Source organism: Amblyomma maculatum, chromosome 8, assembly GCF_055883805.1.
Source record: "Amblyomma maculatum isolate TAMU_Amacu chromosome 8, ASM5588380v1, whole genome shotgun sequence".
Lineage (NCBI taxonomy): Eukaryota > Metazoa > Arthropoda > Arachnida > Ixodida > Ixodidae > Amblyomma > Amblyomma maculatum.
The window spans coordinates 555,877-578,834 of NC_139351.1; the positions used below are offsets into that span (position 1 = coordinate 555,877).

The 22,958-nt window shown below is 46.6% G+C and overlaps 1 protein-coding gene across 7 annotated transcripts in view; it reads right to left on the reverse strand.

Moving 5' to 3' along the window:
* Positions 1–22,958, reverse strand: part of LOC146180427 (DNA-binding protein RFX2-like) — a 158,142-nt gene that overhangs the window by 27,329 nt on the left and 107,855 nt on the right. For all 7 annotated transcript variants that reach the window (XM_084576024.1, XM_084576022.1, XM_084576020.1 and 4 more), the window contains one exon: positions 857–954. In XM_084576024.1, coding sequence (XP_084432150.1) covers positions 857–954 — 98 coding nt within the window. The remainder of the gene's footprint in view (positions 1–856; positions 955–22,958) is intronic.

The window sequence follows — 22,958 nt, forward strand, 5'->3', positions numbered from 1 at the left end:
CCGGTATCGCTCAAGAGGAAAGTATACAACAGTTGCATCTTGCCTGTACTCACCTATGGGGCTGAAACGTGGAGGCTAACCAAGAGAGTTCTACTTAAGTTGAGGACAACCCAGAGAGCTAGGAACGAAAAATGGTAGGGGTAACATTAAGAGATAGAAAGCGTGCAGAGTGGGTCAGAGAAATAACTCAAGTTACTGACATTCTAGTGGAAATTAAGAAGAAGAAATGGACATGGGCAGGACATGTAGTGCGAAGAGAGGATAACCGATGGTCGCTGAGGGTAACAAACTGGATTCCAAGGGAAGGAAAGCGTAGCAGGGGGCGGCAGAAAGTTAGGTGGGCGAATGAGATTAAGAAGTTCGCAGGGGTCAAGTGGATGCAGCTAGCACGAACCGGGTTAAGTGGAGAAATATGGGAGAGGCCTTCGCCCTGCAGTGGGTATAATCAGGCTGATGATGATGATGATGAAGCCTCGATCACCTCCCTTTCAGTTTTGCTTTTTGCCGTCTCCAAGAACCTCTGGCTCGCTAATATCGGTTTGCATTTTTGGCCAGACTGGTTGCAGTGATCTGAAAGGTTTTCCCCGCATCTGTTTTTTACATTGAGGAAGTGCTCACTGCCCTATGTACACTCTACCGCATGTGAGGGGTGCCTGATAAACTACCCCGGTATGGCAGTTGGTGTATCGTTCTGCATGCCTAGTCATTTGTGACTGATGGTGATGCATAAGATTATTTTTTTTTCCAATTGACTGCACCATCCCCATTCAAAATTAGTATACCTTGGTACAATCAGAGAAGCCACTGCAAGTCCTTCACTGAAGGTGGCTGGCCCTGTTCATAAACGAACACTTGCCTTAACGTTGACCATGTCCTCTGGACAACCCTGCATGGCCGAGGTCAGCCATCCCTCCAGGCTCTTGGCAAAGTTTCGGATGGCCTGTGTCAGAGAACCTACGAAGAAGAAAGGCAAAAAGTGGCTCCCTTCAACACGGGCCAGTCGAAAGCAAGAAAGGCCACCAAGACAATTTCACAGGCAAGGAGTGAACCCATAATAGAGCCCCAATCAGTGCTGGCAATTCAAACCCACTAACTTTCAGCCCTGCACTGGTATTCAGCTGTTTTCCCTGACATAGGCAACAAACTGACCCAGCACATGCTTCCTATGACGTCATCTTGTTCACACACGAAAGCAAGATTTTCAGTTTCTTGTCCCAGCCCTTGTAATTCGTGCAGCTTTTACCTCATTCATAGTTTCCCACTGTAGAGCCCTTGTGGGCCTTTGCAGAAACAGCAGACTCCACTGACATTTCCAAATTCACTAAGGAGCTTTACTTTGTAGCTGTATGGCTGCGCTTGGGGATTTCCCTGCGCCACTTTGGTGGATTCCCCTACATATTCGATCACACTAAGGAGCTGTTTGGCAGCAATGTCTGCATACAGTGCAGTCCACTCAAGATATTGAGAAAACCTGAAAATCCGATCGTTATAACCGATTATCGTTATATCTGGACCGGCAAAAAAAAAAAAAGCACCCACAGATTTTACCATGCATGTAGGCTTGCCTACTTACGATGAGTAAACCGGGTTGAGCAACGCTAATCATCGTAAAGAGCACTAAACACTTCATTACAGTATACATCAATAGCCATAAAATAAGTTAAGCATACTTAAAGTTGGAAATTCGCACTCGCTTGAACAGCAGCTGAAGCTTAACAATCGCTGTGAGCATCGCTTCCAGTAGCGTGTATGCTAGCAGCAGTCCTTTTTGCGTGCACAAAACTGATTAGCGACTGGATGAACTGAAGGACATCCCCAGCCTTGATGATAGTTAAAATCGTAGAGTGCGGATGTCCGTATTTTTTCATGAGGCTTTCAACCTTGAAACCCTGCCAAGAATCCCGATGAATCTGCCATTTCATCTCGTGAGCTATCGCGCCGTCCGTCAATGAGGTCGCTGCCATCTTCCACAGACGCAGAATCGGCGATGGCGATGACGATCCTGCCGCAGCAGTGCCCTTTGTGCGGCTGCGATTGCGATGATGATAGTGCTCATTTCTTTCCGTTTTCGCCGCATATGTCGAGTTTTCATGTCATTGTCTTCTTAATATTTTATCCTTTATTGAATAATCAATCAAATTTTCGTGATAAACACCTACCGGGCAGCAAAACATTATCATTGTATCCTATGTACCACCGATAATCGGTCGTTATATCTGGTTTATTTTTACATAGGGGCAATGGGAAAACTGATAAATCTAAAGAATTTGATCGTTATAAGCGATATATCACTATATCTGGTATCGTTAAAGTGGACTGCACTGTACTCACGAATGGTACTTGCACAAAGTCGAAAAGTTTGATTTTCCAGAATAAAGTGGCCGCTACAAAGATTGCCTTTTTTAATTCATTTTCCCTTTAAGACAAACTCCAAGGGACTGTTCGTCTAATCAAGAGTGCTTCTGATGTTTGAAGATACCTCGTATATGAGGACAAATGAATGAAATGGCCTTTCACAGAAGCACACACTGCAATCGCATGTATTAGACACTGTTTATTGTTATTTTTATTTGAGCCTGCCATGAAAATTGACTGGCCATTACAAACGCAGGCTTCTCACTTTTTCAGATATTTTTCAGTGCCCGCACATTGTAAAAAAAAAAAAAAAACTGCACTAAAGTGTACAGGCAGGTATCAGCTTGATCGCAGGTGACTGGTGCAGATACAGGCATATCCATGCTGTCTTCTGATGGCAGGTCGACCACTTCCAGCTTTACACGTTTCATCAATGCTGACACAATAGACACACCTTTACTGCTAAGCGCCGAAACAATGCTTCCCTCATTACAGTCCTCATTTTTGCGCTGAGGAGTCACTTGGCGCCACAAACCCCGCAGAGGCATTGGCAATGCTGGCTCATTCACTTGCTCCCTCGTCAGTAGGTGGATAGCACTTCCACTGAGTACTCCTTAAAGAAGAAGGAGGGCGAACACCACGGCAATCTATGACTATCTGTAATCTCCGGCTGTCTTTCTCAATATGCCAACATGGCGTTCAATCTTTTCAGCTTGCGCGCTCCGTCCAAAACCTCTTCTTCATTCTCAATATGCCAACATGGCGTTCAATCTTTCCAGCGTGCGCACTCCGTCCAAAACCTCTTCTTCATCCTTCACGTTCTCTTTGCAGATTCCTGCGTGAATCTGCAATACACTCCCCACCCTGGGGTGAGATGTAGGTCGAAGCTGGAACGGTGTCACCTCAGTGCTCTCTGACGACCAACATGATGAAGTCTGTTCTTACATTATCGCTCTTGAATATCGTCAATGACGACATGAAATATGAAGCTTTTAACTTCCACAGCAGGACACCAACCGGGCAGATTAAGATGAACCCGTACGGCAGTAGATTCAAATCACAATGTAGCCAATACTCTTCCCAGTATTCTTGTCCTATATGCCTTGCAACCAACTGCGCTGAATCGTCGGCTCTGATCGACCACAATACATCAATCCCTTATCGCTGATCTGTTTGATCTGCAGTGACAGTCTCAAATGCCCACAGCATTGATGCTTTCATCCAGTTCCTGCTGGACCTACTGAATTTAGGCTCACTTCGTAAGGCTCGCTCTACCTCCTTTTTTTTTTTGTGGCCCCCGTGTAGTTCTCGATAATGCCAAGGTGGAAAAGTTGGCGTACAAGGGAAAAGGCACAGAACATGGATGATATCTGCTTGCTGAAGCCCTGATGACATCTGCTTGCTGAAGCCCCGCTTTCCGGCATTAAGGCCTTGTTTTGATTTCGTCCCACTTCACCGTAAGAATAATCGGCATTGTTCTTGTCCACCAGCATAAAATGCTGAGTTCCATGCTAGAAGGTTGCAGCTGCGTCTCGAAATTCTAGATGAACAGCCTTGATGTCAACACTCAGACACACCCTACACATTCTGACACAACACAACCACACAATCTGTCTCAAGGTTATCAGCACAATGTCACTCACAGCGCTCACCATCTCTACATAATAAGGCAATCAAAGGAACGTGCATAATCAGCGTAGCCAAAATAATCGAAGTGCCCATCAGGATCAAATCCGCGCGCCATCCTTGTGAGGAACTCATCACGCGCGGCATAAGCCATCTGCGTGGAATAAGCATCATCCCGATCGCACCGTGCCATTTCCGACTTCAAGGTGCGTACTCTGACCGCACAACACCGCAAGCGGCACAAACCTCGCATCGATGGGCCCCTTCGTGAGTGGCACAGCCACCTTGACTGGCTTAGTTGCTGCAAACCATTGGTTAGGCCTCCTTTGATGAACATACGGACCGAGATCACGGGATGATTCGTTAGGCGCTGTCAACTCTGCCGGTGGTTCTTGGTTCTTTTTAGGACGACAGACATAGTCGCTGCCGCACTTCCCATGATCAGACAATATGGCAGCCACATCACTGCAGGACCCAGAGTTATCATCATCAACCTCAACTCCCCTTAGCTGCAACTGAGGAGCATTCGAAGCCGTCGGTGGATACAGCGGCCGTCTTACCAAAATCATCGTTACAGCAAACCTGCCCCACTCTTCTCGCTTTGGTAGGCTTCGAATGTTCATACTGGGCTTTCGAATCAGCCATGTCTACATGAGCATGGGATTCATCGCGAGCATCTTCCAGACCATCATGTGCAGCGTCAACCTCAGTCGACCTGGCCTTCTGAATTTCATCGCGTTGCTGTCCACTTTTTGCCACAATCGCATACACAACGAGATCAGGCGCCTCGTCACTAACAAAATCTGCAATGTTCACCGGCACGTGCACTTCGCTCGGGACACTCTGAATATCAGCCGGCTTCACTCCGTCGCACTTTATCCGCACATCTGTCTCATTGCACAGTGCTTCGCTTGCATCTTTTCGTTCGGGAGGAAGCGAGCAACAATGTTCTTGTCCTGGTACTATTCCAGTCATTTCTTGCTCAACTGCTGCCTTCATGAAATTATGGCTGTCGACAGCAGAAGTAAACGCCTGAAGGCTCTGGATGTGGTGGCGGAGGAGCGTCATCATTCGTGAGGCAGTCTCCTCATATTCTAGTGCAGACGTGATGTCTCCTACACAAACATTGACTTTACAAATTCGTGAGGCAGTCTCCTCATATTCTAGTGCAGACGTGATGTCTTCTACACAAACATTGACTTTACAAGCTTGCATTTTTTCATTCAGCACGCGTAGGCCGTCTCTGCATGTTCTGAGTCTCACGTGGAAAAGCTAAGTCTAGAATAGTCCATTCGTTCGATTTCAGTTGATCACTTGCCTCATCTCGTTGAATCATATGCTTTCTCTTGATGCGGTCTATGGCGTCTAGCTGAAGCCTTCTTCTCTCTGTCCGGGGGGGGGGGGGGGGGGTTCGATGGCGGAGCTCCTCATATCTTCCTCGAAGGTCGTTGTCGTTCCTCTTGCAACCTCCAGGAAGGATCGATTTTTTTTTTCTTTATTGCCGGTCATCACCAACACAAAACAAAACCAGCAAAAACGCGCTACAAACATAGTCATAAGTGGCCTTGGTGTTCGCCCTCTTTCTTTTATATTTAGGTGCCGAAACCTGGGAGGGTAATGTGAGCTCCTCCATCGATCCTTCCTGCTCTGCTGTGAGCATTCCAGGAAGGATCGATGGAGGAGCTCACATTACCTTACCAGGTTTCGGCACCTAAATATAAAAGAAGGAGGGCGAACACCAAGGCCACTTATGACTATCTGTAATCTCCGGCTATCATTCTCAATATGCCAACATGGCGTTCAATCTTTCCAGCGTATGACTATCTGTGGTCTCCGGCTATCATTCTCAATATGCCAACATGGCGTTCAATCTTTCCAGCGTGTGCGCTTTGTTCAAAACTTCTTCTTCCTCCTTCACATTCTCTTTGCAGATTCCTGCGTGAATCTGCAATACTCCTTATTACTCTCCATGCAAATCAGCATCTGTTGCAGCAGAGTGCGGTGATAGTGCCTTTTCAAACTGCTGATCACTTCTCAATCCATAGGCTTTACCATAGTGTTTGCTGGTAGGAACTCCAGGCGAATAGCAGAAAGTCCAGCCACATGACTGGGACAATTGTCAACTACCAAGAGAACTCTTCTCTTCAATCTCTGGAAGCGACAATCCATCTCTTGGATCCATTGCTCGAAGAGTGTCTGTGTCATCCACTCTTTCGAGTTTGCCATGTACGTGACTGACGTGTTTTTACGTTTTTGAAGCAGCGTGGTGCTTTTGACTTTCCAATGACCAGCAACCTTAGTTTGTCGGTCCCATTCATATTTGCGCCCACAAGGACCGTTACACGAAGCTTGCTGTGCTTGCCCGCCACACAGCTGTCACCAGCAATTGCAAGTGTTTTGTTCGGAAGTGGATGGTAGAAAAGGGCTATCTCATCCACATTGTATATACCTTGTGGGTCATATTCCTCCATGAGATCATTCAGCTTGTTCTGCCTCCAATTGCTGCAGACTGCTTCGTCCACAGCTGCGGCCTCGCCGACAACACAACGAAACGCCAGTCCACGCTGTCGCCGAAAACGGTTGAGCCAATCATCAATACACGCGAAGTTGACATTCAGTCGCAGCACAATTTGTTCCACTTTTGCTTTTACTATTACTCCATTCACTGGCGAATTCGCCTTCACCCTGGCAAGCAGAACGTCTTCTAGTCTTTGTGCATAGCATCCGTGCATCCTCTTTCACTTCGACGCAAACTCACCCTCTTCTAAAGCACTGGTAATTCGGGCTTTATCTTTCCCAATACCACTCACAGTGATACCGAACTTGAGCACTATTTCAGCTTTTGAAGCCGACCAGTGCGAACTTTCGTCAAAATTTGGACCTTCTCATGAAGCTCGAGCGGCTTTTTTCCAGTTATTGGCAAACTAGCCATACTAGCAACACAGCGAACAGGGAGCGCACTAAAACAAACAACGTAAGTGGACCACGACGTGACAGCGAGCCTGGTCAAAGATGGCGGTATGTGGCACACACCACGAGGAATAGGCAGTTGGTCGGATGCAGCACAGACGGCAGAAGCGTGGACGCGCGGAGGCCGGTACCACTGGCATGGCGACACTATCACGTCATCAGTATTGAGGAAACTGCATTGGCTGCTTTTTCTTTTCACCTTTCTTTTTTTCTTGGTCTTTTTTTTTCTGGGAGGGAAGTGGGGAGGGGGTTGGCTCGCGGTCTAGATGTGCGCGCATTGAGGCCGGCCATGGACTGGCTTTGCTGGTGGGGCTGCACCTCTCTCATTCTATGCGCCCTGTTTCCTCCCTTCCCTGCCCAATATAGTAGAAAGAATCTGCACAAAGCTACAGTGTTCTAGAAGGCTTTGTAGTGGCAAGAGCGGGGCGTGTTTCGCTGGGAGGTGCTGAGGCAAAAAAAGCAGTTGGCCGCACGTGGCGCTGCCGTCGAATACTGGAGGAGAAATATTGCCCATCTGCTTCGCTGTGTGGCGTAGAAGGGAGGTGCATCGCAGTGAGTTCGAGCGCTGCCATTGGAATAAAAGCGACAAATTCGGCTGGTAGTCGTGTTGAGGTGCAAAAGAAAAAAAAAAAGGAATATACAGGGGGCGAGAACACAGGGGGATTCCCTCACACATGTGGCACCACTCAACAGAAGGGAAGTTGCAAACAAGCAGCCCGAACTGGACAGCATTGCAATTGCCAAAGGTTAGGGTGCGTCGCTGAAACGTATGAAGAGCGAACAACACATGGAGCAGTGAAACTGCACAAAAGAGCGTTTGCTTTTGTTTTTTTATACCTGCTTTCATTTTTTACTTTGCTTTAATTGGTTTGTTCTTAGGGTCAAATACAGCTCTAGAATGAACTATAGATGACCTCCAAAGGAGGCCTCTCTGGCTAGTTTTTTCCATTTCGCGTGCTTCCCTATCTGGGAAAAAAACGAGTTCAAAATCGAAGCTCGTACGTGCGACCTTGTGTCTGCTCGTCCTGAACTATATCCTGTCGCTGAAACTGACTATGGGGACCGGACAGCTGAATGAATGGCGCCGCCTCTCGGCAGAACGCTCGATGTTGGCATGCTGCGGCTAGGGCCGGCACATTGGAGCGCGCTGTTTGTCGTTGGTTTGTGTGAAAATTGAAAATCCTAATATTTATTTGATGTTGTGTGTGAATATATCCTCAGTAGAGCAGAAAGGTGGGCTAGTTGTGTGAATATGTAAGGTGAAACGAAGTCAGGCCAAACAAGGCTGGCGAAACGTGGTGCATTGTTGCTGCACTGGCAGCTACGCGAACTCGTCAGACGCTTTTAAGTCGATTCATTTCCACAGGTTTCCACACAAGCATGAGTGGCAGGTGACCATTGAACTTCCTGTTCTGGGAGAACGCCTAAATAAGCAAAAGCCAAATACTCCCCATGATCCCTCTATCATAGCAGGTGTCCAAAGAAATATGGCCGCTGATAGCAGGAAAATTAATTTTTTTCTTTTCACAACCTTTGCAGCATGTTGAGAGAAATGATGTATTTATTAGTATAGCATTTTCTAAGTCAATTATCTGTACCAGCTCCGATGTTGTCAACTAAAGCATTGTCGTACATGTAAAAATGATGCTGAGGTGGCATTACTCATTTCACTTATGTTATGATTAAGTTTGATAGTCTTAAGGCCGGGTTCAGTGAGCTATTGTAGCGTAATTGTGCAGGAAGTCCTGGAAGTGTGTTTACTTTTCTTACCATAAAGATAATCCTACTTTTGCCTTGCTTGTTTATTTTTCTCCTTTTCCAGCCCTCGTTACAAGGTTGAAGCCAGAATGCCATCACATATTATTCTATTCTGAATCGTTTGAGCCTGGTGCAGCATCTTTTTCATTTTACGAACACTGACCATTACAACTACCACTACTACCTACTACAGGTCCATGACAGCACGGCTCGGCACATTTAATCTTCAGGTGTGTTTTGACAAGAACAAAAATAAGGTGAATGCGCAGTGCAGGTGCATTTTCAGTCTTCCAAGTCGAAGCACTCAACAAAGGCATTCCTAGCGCATGGTGAAATCGCGCAGAAATACCATGCGGTTTCGAAAAAAAAGAAAACATGCACGCCCTGCCGAGGACGGCTCTTTCCTTTTTTAAGATTTCCCGGTCGAAAAATACTCCTTGCGATTACTCAAAGTAGCTCAAAGCTCTCAAAGCCACACCGCACAATGACGGGTAGGGATATGCTCGAGTATGCCTCGCAGAACGGAAATGACTGCGCCACTCAGCTGCCCTCAACACTCCGCTGACGAGCATTTTGCCGTGGGCGGCACTGTTCCGCCAAGGCAACGGTGGCGCCATACAACAGGCACCCGGTCTCTATAGATTGCTCTACTTCATCTATTTCTGTGGAACACTGGGCTCATAGGCACGTTTCCTTTTTTATTCGTTCACGTTAGTGCTTCCTGTGGTAGAAAATAAGAAAAAAGCAGGAGAGTATTGGCTGTTCTGATCACTTGGAATCACTGAGAGGATGGCATTTTATGTGATAAGGTTGTACATGTAGGCTTAGACACTTGACGTAGGTCGATTGCACCTTACTTATACCTCTAATGCGTTAATTCCGAGTTGTTTGCCTGTACCTGTCAGGGCTTAAATCTAAGTCAGGGCTCGGGGATCTGAGACCCCCCACCAGTATTTGAGAAGGATCTGAGGTGTTCCTCGCTCGAATTTATATCTCAAGACTGCATGAATATAAAGTAGGTAATAATTCTTTATCTTGTTGTCAGTGGTGGTCTCAATTATTAACATTCCTTCTTCATTGTTTCAAAAACTTTGCTGTGTTTTAAAAAGAATCATTAACACGTTTTCTGAACCCTGAAACGGAGAAAAATAACATGTCGCTTTTGGTGCACAAAGGCTGTAACTGATTCTGCACATGCGCCAAGTCTCCCTGATTTTGCTGGTTTGTGCGCAGTGTTAAAGTATCGACTGAGTGAATTGTCCATATGCTTGCAGCTCGCACGATATTGGTTGTATGTCGCCTGTCAAACGGACCAACCATACTGTTCTTCGAATATATATATATTGTAGTGTGGTAATCTTCATCGTCATAGCCACTGACATGCGTCGCGTGCTAAGCGGATAAGATCGAAAACATCATGAAAGGCATCTCTGACGACGCGTGCCAGATGCTCTGGGTGAAAAATCCTGCCACGGTCAGTGACGTTATCAAACTTTGCCAGAGCTACGACGTGCTTCGTAAGAAGCGCGCTTCTACCCGGCGGTCCGGTGTTAGAGACGACACCATCTCTACACTAGCGCTGGGCGGTTCTACCCCATCAGACTACAGCCCTTTGCTTCAACAAATCAAAGCCTTTGTTCGAGAAGAGGTCGCCCGCCAGCTATCACTGGTCCCTCAGTTACAGGATACTGGCCGCCTTGCTCCTGAGTCTTTGGCCCCTACCATAAGGCGTGCCGTGCAAGATCACATCGCTGATGTCCTTCCGCCCAGGTCCATGCTCCTGCCCAGCCCCGTGCCGGCGCAAGTAACGGCACCACTGACTTACGCCCAAGTTGCGGGCAGGCCACTAATGCCATCAGCATCTCTTTTCTACCAGGCCGCACCTTCCAACCTTCCTTCGCCTTTGCCTGGGTCTGCATTCCATGTCCCTATTCCAAGGGTACGCCAACGCCCTACGAACCCTTGGCGTACCGCGGACAACCGGCCAATCCGCTACTCTTGCAGGCTGCCGAGCCATGTCGCACGCCTTTGCCGCCAACGCCTTCCACCTTCTCAACCTGACCTCTGGAACTACTCCTACGATCCAGACCAGCCCTCGCCGAGAACTCCACCCGGTTCCAACTTTGTATCTCGTGACAATCAAACGTATACAACTCGCCGATCATCGTCCCCTCGTCGCCGTTCCCCGTCCCCGCTTCCCCGACGTTCTACCGGCACTGTTGAGGGAAACTAACAGTCGCAGTTCCCGGGGCAATAACTGCGCTCCGTGTTCTCCCGCTAACGTAATACAAGCGTTCGTCGACGGCGTCGCAGTTCTCGCTCTTGTCGACACGGGCGCTGCCGTATCCGTCATCAGTGAAGCTCTTTGCCGTCGTCTTCGTAAGGTGACCACCGCGCTTTCCGACTTTTCGCTTCGCACCGCCTCATCACAGCGCATTCATCCCTCAGCAGCATGCACGGCCCGTGTTCTTATCGAAGACGTCTTATACAATATCGAGTTTATTGTACTGTCTCACTGCTCACACGACATCATCCTGGCCTACAACTTCCTTTCCACTCATTGTGTCGTTATTGACTGCGCCCGCACGGAAGTTTCCTTTTACCTGTTTGTGTGACGTCCCTACCCGGTCTGCAAAACTCCTTGTCGCCAAAGACACAGACATTCCTCCCTTTTCTGCTGCCGTCGTTCCACTCTCCTATGAAAGCGCTACTTCTTCGACTGTCTTCTTCACACCTTCCGACGCCGCTTCACGTCATCCCTGCCTCCTGCTTCCATTTGCTGTTCCCAAGTTCGAAGATGGCCTTAGTGCAATGTACGTCTCAAATCCATTTTCGTGCACGTCCGTCCTGCTACGCGGCGAGTGTCTCGGTCGTATTGAAGAACTTGATCCCGCGCTTGTAAATACTCTTCCTGCCAAGCCTGCTTCATTAGACGTAAATGTTCTCAGCTCTTGCGATATAGCGACCGCTTCGACACCACCTGATGTTCTCTAACAAGCTATTGACGCAGATCTTCCACCCGTACAACGCGATCAACTCGCTGCTCTTCTACAGAACTTCACTTCTGCCTTCGACCTTCCTCACACTGCTCTGGGTCGCACGTCTGTCGTTACGCACAAAATCGACACTGGTACAAACGCACCTTTACGACAGCGTCCTTATCGCGTGTCGGCCTCTGAGCGCCAAGTCATTGCTGACAACGTGGACGACATGCTTCGCCAGGGCATCATACAGCCATCTAACAGTCCATGGGCTTCTCCGGTTGTTTTGGTCACCGAGAAAGATGGTTCCATCCAGTGTTCCGTCGATTACCGTAGGCTTAACAAAATCACGCGCAAAGATGTTGATCCTCTGCCGCGAATCGACGACGCCTCGGACTGTTTACAGGAAGCCGAGTATTTCTCCTCTTTGGATTTGCGCTCTGGCTACTGGCAGGTACCGATGGCTGATGATGACCACTCGAAAACTGCCTTTATAACACCGGACGGCTTATACGAGTTTCAACGTTATGCCCTTTGGCCTCTGCAATGCCCCAGCTACGTTCGAGCGCCTGATGGACACTGTTCTTTGTGGACTCAAGTGGCAGACCTGTCTTTGTTACCTGGATGACATGGTAGTTTTTTCTACCGATTTTTGTTCTCACCCTCTCCGCCTAAAGAATGTCCTCACGTGTCTCGCCGATGCTGGGCTTCAGTTGAATTCGAAGAAGTGCCACTTTGCCGCTCGAAAACTCACAATTTTAGGCCACGTAGTCTCTAAGGATGGCATTCTTCTCGACCCCACCAGACTTCGCGCAGTTGCAGAGTTTCCGAAGCCAACTTCCCTGAAGCAGCTCCGGAGCTTCATCGGCCTCTGTTCCTACATTCGACGTTTCATCTTGAACTTCGCCTCTATCATCGCTCCTCAGACCCAGCTCCTTGCCGGCAGTTCCGACCTTTCCGCCTGGACTCCAGCCTGCGATAAAGCCTTCGACACTTTACGCCGCCTTTTGGCTTCGCCTCCCATTCTATGCCACATTGATCCGACAGCGCCTACGGAGATCCACACTGATGCCAGCGGTATTGGGCTTGGTGCTGTCCTTACCCAATGTAAGCCTGGTTACAGCGAGTATGTTGTGGCATACGCCAGCCGAACATTGACAAAAGCAGAATCTAATTATTCAGTCATAGAAAGGGAATGTTTGGCCATTATTTGGGCCATCGGAAAATTTCGTCCCTACGTGTATGGCAGACCGTTTTACGTTGTCTGTATCACCACGCTTCATGCTGGCTTGCCTCTCTGAAAGACCCATCCGGTCGCCTTGCTTGCTGGGCTCTATGTCTCCATGAGTTTGACATTCATGTCATTTATCGATCAGGCCTGAAGCATACGGACGCGGATGCTCTTTCCCGCTCGCCATTGCCTAGAGATACTTTGGCTGACCACGTCTGTGCCTACGATTTGTCGACTCTTGCCACTATCGACATGGCTACCGAGCAGCGGAATGACCCCTGGATCAATGCACTTTTGAATTTTCTCTCAAGTCCTACTCTCGGTCATTCACCCAAAGCGCTCGTCCGCCAAGCACACCACTTCTCCATTCGCGACGGTCTTCTCTATCGCTGCAATTATTTGCTTGACGGACGGAAGTGGCTTCTAGTCATCCCGCGTCATCTCCGTGCTGACATTTATTTTATTTATTTTTATTTATTTATTTTCAGTACACCCTGCAGTGCCGAAGCATTATAGCAGGGGAGTGGGTACAACATTAAAGTGACGAGCAGATAAACAACAAAAAAAAAAAATCACACAAGAGAAAGAACAAAAAAAGCAGGGGGGGGGGGGTAGACAAAGGAGTAATGAATTAAAAAAAAAATACAAGAGGAACAACAGTGCATTCGGTCAACAGTAATAGTTTGAAGGAACAGTAAAATCACAAATCATTGATTAGTCGTAAAAATACAGCTGGGTGTACACTCACATCAGCTGGCAACTTGTTCCATTCAGAAATAGTACGTGAAAAAAATGCGTACTTTTTGTGGTTAGTTTTACACGCCATTTCCCGTATTCTGTTAGAAATATAGTGGGCTGTTTTGAGGTACTTTTCCTTATCAATGCCTGTTGTGTCGGTGTATATTGATGCAGAAGTTTGAGCCTTTGTTTCTGGCGCCTTATCTGTAGCGGTTCGAGTTCTATGTGTTTCTTTATCTGTGTTATGCTGGCATGTCTGGAATACTGCCTTGATATAAATCTGGCTGCGCGGTTTTGTATAGCTTCTAATTTATCAATCAGGTACTGCTGATGCGGATCCCATACTGCAGACGCATATTCCAGTTGAGGCCTTACCAGTGACTTGTAGGCAGTACTTTTAAGAATCTGAGGAGCAGTTCCAAGGGTCCGTATCATGTATGAGCAGGTTGAGCATTTTCCGAGCTTTTTTGACGGTCATATCAATATGATTTGAAAAGGAGAGATCAGCAGTTAGTAGGACTCCTAGATATTTCACTTCATTTGCCGTGCTGAGAGTGGTATCACCTAGTTTGTAGGTAGGTTCATTAGAAATCTTAGACTTAGTAAATGTTACCTGGTAACATTTGTTGGTGTTCAGGCCAAGTTGCCAGGTTTGGCACCTTGGCATTTGGCTATGCTGTTCAGGCCCTGCTGCAGGGCATCTACATCTTGTACATTACGGATTGGTCTATAAACAACGCAGTCATCTGTGAATAATCTTATTTGTGAAGATATGTTTGAAGGGATATCATTGATATAGATTAGGAAGAGTAGCGGTCCCAGCACCGAGCCCTGCGGCACTCCCGAAGTGACTTCAACAAAGCTAGAATTTTCGCCTCCAATTACCACGCATTGCATTCTGTCACTCAGGTAGTCTTCGATTACTTTCACAACTTCATCATACAGGTTAAGAGTACTCATTTTGTACTTTAGTAGTTCATGTGAGACGGAATCAAATGCTTTGCGATAGTCGAGAAAAACTGCATCGGTACGGAACCTTTTTTCAGCAGTACCCGCTAGCTCATGAAAAAGTTCAACCAGCTTAATGGTGCAGGACACGCCTTTGCGGAAACCATGCTGGTTGGGAAAGAAAAAGCTGCTTTTTTCTAAGTGTCTAATTATATTGCTGTATAGTAAGTGCTCGAACACTTTACAACATACGAAGCACAGTGAGATTGGTCTATAGTTGTTCACAGAGAATTTGGAACCACTTTTAAAAACTGGTACGACATAAGCTTTTTTCCAGTCTTTGGGTATTAGGCTGCATTCGAGTGTTTTGCGAAACATTACTTGTAAGTACTGAGATACACTGAAAGAACAGGCTTTGAGTACTCTAGGAGAGATTCCATCTGGACCAGTTGCTTTGGTTTCATCAATGGAGTTTAGGCACTTCCTGATACCCTCAACTGTGATTGTTATTGGAGGCATTACGTTTTGCACTCTAGAAGTAGTACTGGGTAAAGTATCTATTTTGTTCTTTTTTAGAAATACTGACTTAAAGTAGTTATTAAAACAGTCAGCTTTAGCGTTATTCTCAGATATCTGGTTTCCATCGTAAAGAATACTCGGAATACCTGTTCTCTCCTTGCGTGTCTTTCTTAGGTAGCTCCAAAATGCCTTGGTATTACTGTTAATAGATTCAGCGAGTCCGGAGAAGTAAATCTCCCTGGCGGTAGCTATAGCTGCGGTATAGGCTGTATATGTAGTTCCTTTAGATGGCGCCCAAGTTCGCTTGAAGGATTCTTTTTGTATTTTTGGTAAGCACGGGTCCTTTGTTTTATCTTCCGTTTGACCTCGTAAGTCATCCAGGGTTTGTCTACTTTAGGTTTGTCTGAGATTTGTTTGAAAGGAATGTGTTTTTCGATCAGTGATGACAGCACTGTTTTAAAAGAAGTCCACAGAAGTTCTGCGCTCTCAGGTGAATGTTCTGTAAAAGCGTGAAAAGCTGCCTCTAAACCCAGACTGATTTCATTATAATTTGCCCTGGAATAGTCATAAACCTTCCGTACTTCATGGGTAGGAGGAATAAGGTGTGGCAGAGTAAGCATTGCGGTTACAATTTTATGATCACTGATTCCAGGTAAAACACAAACGTCATGAACAACATTCGGGTCATTGCAAAATAATAAGTCTAGGGTGTTATTTCCATGCGTAGGGTTCACAACGTATTGCTCAAATCCATGCTTGGAAATCATATCAATAAATGCTGTACAAGTTCCGTCTGAATGCATGCTGTCACCCCAGTTCAAGTTTGGAAAGTTGAAATCTGCTAACACAATACGTTCATCTGGAAGCGAAGCCAACGTGTCATCAAGGGAAGAGATAACTTGCGGTCGTGCGCTTGGTGGGCGGTACACGACGCCAAACGCTATCGTTCCTTTATCAGGAGTGGTGAGCCTGCACCAGACTGATTCGTGATCATTGATTTCCATGTCAATTGCAGTATAATGCAAGAATTCTTTTGCCAAGATAAACACTCCACCGCCTCTCGAATTCCTGTCTTTTCTAAATAGTACCTGGTATGCCGAAGGAAATACTTCGCTGTCCCTTACTGAGTCGTCTAGCCAGGATTCTGTTGCAAAAACGATGTACGGATTAAACATCTGGAGCAGGCCATAGAATTCATCAATTTTATTCTTAATGCTTTGACAGTTTATTAAGAGAACAGGGCACTTCGAATGTTTAGGTTTCCCAATGCTTAAGAGTGGTCATTTTTTATCTAGTTTAGTTACCTCTTGGGTAAGATCGTCCCACACGAAAACTTCTCCATTTATGATAAGTTTGTCGAATGTTAGGGCCACTTTGTCTTTACCGTTAAGTTTTCTTGGCTTACCAACAGCTTTTGCCGAATTTCTCTGACACGCCGAGAGTAGTCCCTTGAGATTGCAAAGTTCGACCCTTTTAGTTTATTGCCATTGCTTAGGACCGATTCGATGTCCTTATATGATGCAAAATTTACAATAATCGGTCGTTTACGCTCAAAAGTGTGTTTGCCTATCCTGTGGGCCCTCTGGATTTCCCCTATTGTTACCTTTAACGTGTCCTGACAGAGCGCCCTAACAAGGTTCTCAGAAGTTTCCCAGCTTTCACGTGGCTCAGCATCTTCAAAGCCGTGGAAAATTAAATTCATTCTTCTACTATTATTTTCTAAGTAGTCTATTTTTTTGGCTGTCACATCGACTTTTTCAGAATGACTTTGAATTCCGCATTGCGCTGTTGCAGTCTCATGTTCTTTACTTTCAAGAACGGCCATCCTTGACTCGAGCGATTCTATGCGTATTCTGAAATCACTCACTAGATTTTCCAGCTTAGTTTGTCTTTCCACAATGTCACTTAGTCTGTTAAGAATTGCTGTCTGACCCTCTTGCAGACTGCGAAGAATAGTAGCAGTTTCGGCGCCAGGGCCGGGGTTTTGTTCAGTGTCGCCAGGCAATAACAACAATTTGGCGAAGAATGCCTTTGCTGACAGGACTAGTTCACACATCCTTTGTGGGAAAGGCAGTAGCAGCAAAAAGCGATCATCGCTTCTATAGCAAGGAAAGTCGAGCCTTACCTGCAGTATGCAAAAATGCCTGATTAGAAGCATGTTCACGCTGTCGCCGCTGCCTTTCCCACTGAAGGCGAAATGGTACAGATGAGGCCTTTTATACTGAAAATCTTGAAGGTCATGTGATGCTCCTGAGGGCACGTGGTGTCGGTTATTACGCCAGCGATCCTGCATGTTGTAGCGAAGATCTGGCAGGCGGTAGTTCTGGTCAGTCCATCGGTAGCTATCTTGAAGGGGGTGTGTCCTTGTCTCCCAGAGCATGCTGTTGACACAGTCACCGATGACAGAAAGCAGCAACTGCAGTATGCAAAAATGCCTGATTAGAAGCATGTTCACACTGTCGCCGCTGCCTTTCCCACTGAAGGCGAAATGGTACAGATGAGGCCTTTTATATTGAAAATCTTGAAGGTCATGTGATGTTCCTGAGGGCACGTGGTGTCGGTTATTACGCCAGCGATCCTGCACGTTGTAGCGAAGATCTGGCAGGCGGTAGTTCTGGTCAGTCCATCGGTAGCTATCTTGAAGGGGGTGTGTCCTTGCCTCCCAGAGCATGCTGTTGACACAGTCACCGATGACAGAAAGCAGCAACTGCAGTATGCAAAAATGCCTGATTAGAAGCATGTTCACGCTGTCGCCGCTGCCTTTCCCACTGTGCTGCGTACCATGGTGATCCACAATGTGCTCACGGTGGCGTATTGAAAACCTACACGCGCCTATGTCTGTGATTTTAGTGGCATGGAATGTACCGCTTTGTACGACATTTCGTGCACGCTTGCGAATCTTGTCAACACCGAAAAACTCCTCAGAAGTTCCCTGTTTCGTTGCAGCCGTTACCCTGCCCTGCTCGTCCGTTTGACCGCGTTGGCATAGATCTCTATGGCCCTCTTCCTACTACTCCTGCTGGAAACCGGTGGATTATCGTGGCAGTAGACCATCTTACTCGCTACACTGAAACATCACCGTTACCCTCTGCCTCCGCAAGAGACGTTGCTTTGTTTCTTCTCAATTTGATTCTTCGCCACAGGACTCCGAAGGAACTTCTCAGTGACTGCGGACGCATTTTCTTGTCCGATGCTCTCGAGGCCCTACTGAAAGAATGCCGCATCATTCATCGCACAGCTACTTCTTACCACCCTCAAACGAATGGTCTGACAGAAAGCTTCAACCGTACTCTGAGTGACAAGCTGGCCATGTACGTCAACGACGCTCATTCGAACTGGGACCACGTTCTTCCCTTCGTAACCTACGCATACAACACTGTGATACAGACCACCACTGGATTCTCTCCCTTCTTTCTTCTAAACGGGCGCGAGCCAACCTGCACAATGGACGCGCTTTTTCCCTACCGCCCTGATGTTTCCAAATCGATGGCACTCTCGGACGCCGCCCAGTATGCAGAAGAATGCCGTCAGATCGCTCGTTCGCTTACAAAGGAAAACCAGTGGCAACACAAACACCATCGTGACACTGGCGAGGCTTCTTCATATCCCCCGACTCCCTGGAGTGGCTCTGGGTTCCTGCCACAACCGCCGGCCTTTCAAAGAAGCTTCTTGCTTGGTATCACGGTCCATACCGAGTCCTTCAAAAAACATCTAGTCAACTACGTAGTTGAGCCTGTTACGCCCTCTGCGGACTTGCATAGCTGTGGACGTGAATTAGTTCATGTGGACCGAATCAAGCCCTACTACGATCCGTCTGTCCTTTCGGGTCCATGAGTCGCCAGGATGGCTCCTTCTCTGCCAGGGCGGAAACTATAGTGTGGTAATCTTCATCATCATAGCCACTGCATGCGTCGCGTGCTGCCGCTCTCAAGAACGAAGAAGTTGGTCGTTGTCGGTGTGATTCGCTATGCCTTACGCCCTGCTGCGAGTTCATCCCAAGTAGCTGGATCCATCTGTGTCGACTGAATAAACACACCCCTACAATATATATATATATATATATATATATGTCATCATCATCCTCAGCCTGACTACACCCACTGCAGGGCGGAGGCCACTCCCATATTTCCCCAATTCACATGTTACTGTGCTAGCTGCATGCATCCACTTGACCACTGCTAACTTCTTAACCTCATCCACCCACCTAACTTTCTGCCACCCCCTGCTATGCTTTCCTTCCATTGGAATCTAGTTTGTTACCCTAAGAGACCATCGGTAATCCTCTCTTCACACTACATGTCTTGCCCATGCCCATTTCTTCTTCATGATTTCCACTAGAATGTCAGTGACTTAAGTTATTTCTCATAGTCACTCTGCACGTTTCCTATCTTTTAACGTTACCCCTACCATTTTTCGTTCCATAGCCCTCTACATCGTCCTCAACTTAAGTAGACTCCTCTTCGTTAGCCTCCACGTTTCAGCCCCATAGGTGAGTACAGGTAAGATGCAACTGTTGTATACTTTCCTCTTGAGCGATACCGATAAGCTGCTACTCATAATCTGCGAGTGCTGGCCAAATGCGCTCCATCCCAATCTTATTCTTCTTGTTATTTCCTTTTCATGGTCCGGATCTGCGGTTACTACCTGTCCTAAGTAGACATATTCGCCTACTACTTCCAGTGCTTCGCTACCTAACGTAAACTGCTGTTCCTTCCCGAGGCTGCTGAACATTACCTTAGTCTTCTGCACATTGATTTTCAATCCTACCTTTCTAATTTTCCTATCTATGTCACCAATCATTACTTGCAGTTCATCTCCTGAGTTACTTAGCAAGGCAATGTCATGAGCAAATCACAGATTACTGAGGTATTCTCCATCTACCCTAATCCCTAACTGCTCTCATTCCAAGTCTCTGAATACTTCCTCTAAGCAAGCTGTGAATAGTACTGGGGATATTGTGTCTCCTTGCCTAACACCTTTCTTTATGGGAATTTTGTTACTTTCTTTATGCAGAACTATGGTTGCTGTGCACCCTCTATATATATCTTCCAGCACTTTCACATACGGCTCGTCTGCACCCTGATTTCACAATGCCTGCATCACCGCCGAGGTTTCTATCGAGTCAAACGCTTTTTCGTAATCAATGAATGCTATGTATAAGGGCAGGTTATATTCCGAGCATTTTTCTATCACCTGGTGGATGGTATGGATATAATCGATAGTAGAGTACCGTTTCCGAAAACCTGCCTGATCCATTGCTTGATTGCAGTCTAATACCCCTGTCACACGAGTGAATTTAATGTCATTCGTATCGAATGACATTAGCATCTAATGTCATTATTCCCCTGCTACACCAGAAAATTTAATGTCATTAGCTTCGAATGACATTTTTTATCGAGTGAGTTTGGGGAATTCATTCGCATTCGATCGCAAACCGAATGTGTACTCTTGACGCCAGATACGCAGCAGAAACAAGTAACGCAACAACATATTCTGTGCACAGTGAAATTAAAAAATGATATTTCTAGAGTTTTGTTTTAAAACCTGTTAATTTAGGTGTAAAATTATTCGCACTGCAGGCTCTCGCGGAATGGCATTACTCTCGGTCACAACAGTCGCTGCCAGTCATGGCAGCGACTCACGATCATTTTGGGCTCTTTGTTCCTTGGTGGCCGCATCTCCCCGTATGTTTATCTCGGAACTATTTAAAGTTTTGACTGAGCTTCTCACAGTTTGGACGTCAATTACATGCTCTACGTGTCTCCATGCGTCTCCGTTCTGCTGGGGAGAATATTTTTGCAGGTCCTCAATGCGCAATTATGTGACACATGGATGACGTAGCCTACATGTGACGTACGCGTAATTCGTGGAGTCTTTTGTTTTCTTTTTTCCCCTTTGTAAGAGGAAGCTTTCGTTGCAGTTTGTGTCGTCCACGCCATGGCTCCTCCTCCAACACAATGACAGTATTCTCCCCTCCCCCATGGCTTTAAGTAGTGCTGACATGACTCTGAGAATTTTCCTGCCCCGATGGAATGAGTGAGCGCAGACTTTGTGCGTTCGCAGTCTTTTGCTTTCGTTCTCTTTCTTCCGGTGGTCTGGCGGGGTTAGAGCTGGTATTCGAAGCGACGCAGGGACTTCTAGTCGCGAGTCTGCTTCTTAGAAGCGCGCTGCAGGGATTGTGAGTTTGCTTCCTCACTACAATGAAAACATGCAAGAGTACTGGCCTTATGTGGGGCCGCAAATATATTGAGTACCTGCACATGAGTTATTTGCACACACGTGCGATTACAAACATGCAGTTTTGTAGTGGCAAAAAGCAAATAACTTTAACTGCATGAGAGCATCTTGCGCGTAAACATTGATGTTTGGAATTAAGCTGTGAAATTATACAAGTTGTTACTTAGCGTATGGACAAGCAATTTTATGCCACTACACACGAAGTACTTTGCTTTGGGCTAGTTGGTTCATGGTTGAAGTGGATTATGAAGACGGCGCGAAAGGGACGAGGACAAGGAAGGAACACCAAAATAACAGGACAGGCGCCAACTTTCAACACGGCGCGAAAGGGACGAGGACAAGGAAGGAACACCAAAATAACAGGACAGGCGCCAACTTTCAACTGATGTTTCGATGTTGAAAGTTGAAGCCTGTCCTGTTATTTTGGTGTTCCTTCCTTGTCCTCGTCCCTTTCGCGCCATCTTCATAATCCACTTCAACCACCACACACACACACACACACACACACACACACACACACACACACACACACACACACACACACACGCACGCACGCACGCACGCACAGTTGTTTCACATAATTGAGGCATAACTTTTAAGGTGCAAGAGCGGGCAATTGAGCCAAGTACACGTGAACAGCAAATCTTCAGCACTGCCTCCGCTGCTGCTCAGGCCAAACCAGCCCATACATCACAGCTAGGAAAAAAAAAAAAAAAAAGAAGAAGAAAGAAAGCAAGCGTGCATACTGCTTTGCCGAGGGCAGCTCCAAGCCGTCACTCGTTTTAAACCACGCTGTCTACATTGGTTAGCCTGGCCGCCCCTCCTTTCAACCTTCCCCACTAATAAAGGAAAAAAATACAGGAGAAAGCGTGCGTGCTGTTGAGTGCAGATGGCTAAATGCTGTCCCTCCTGCAGCTCGAAGCCGAGCTCCGACGGCCAAGCGCTTTTCTTACTACCCCAGTAATAAAAAAAAAAACAAAGAAAAATAAAAAAAAAAGTCAACAGCACACTCAGAAGTGACGTAGCTCTACGTCACTTTTGTGTCACGTGATTGCGTGTTCAGGACCTGCAAAAATATCCTCCCATGTTCAGCCACATTGTTTGTTTACATTTATCGAATTTGTGGGTGACTCGATACTTGGCTTGGATTTTGATGGCTAAAGTGCTACAGCACAGCCAAAAGTAATGTTTTTCGCTTGAATTATTGTACAGAAATGCCTTGATCAGCTTTAAAATGTTATGCGGTGATTTCAAATGCCTTTTATGCGCACTGATCTTCCTTAAGGGCAGTATTTTTTTTATAGCTGATTGTAATTGCCACCATTTGCGAATGGCATTATATTTTACTTTTATCTTTATCTTTAAAATGGCAAAGACAAGCCAGACGTTGACGAATGGATGGATGAGTACGAGCGCAGCAGTCAGAACAACCACTGGGACGTGATCATCATGCTGGCTAAACTCATTTTCTATTTGGCGGGAACAGCTCAGACACGGTTTCAAAACCATGAACAAGAGCTGGTGACTTGGGTAATGTGCAAGCCAGAGCTTCAGAGCTTGTTCAGGAAGCCCATTGGGCGGGCTCTCGCAGCCAA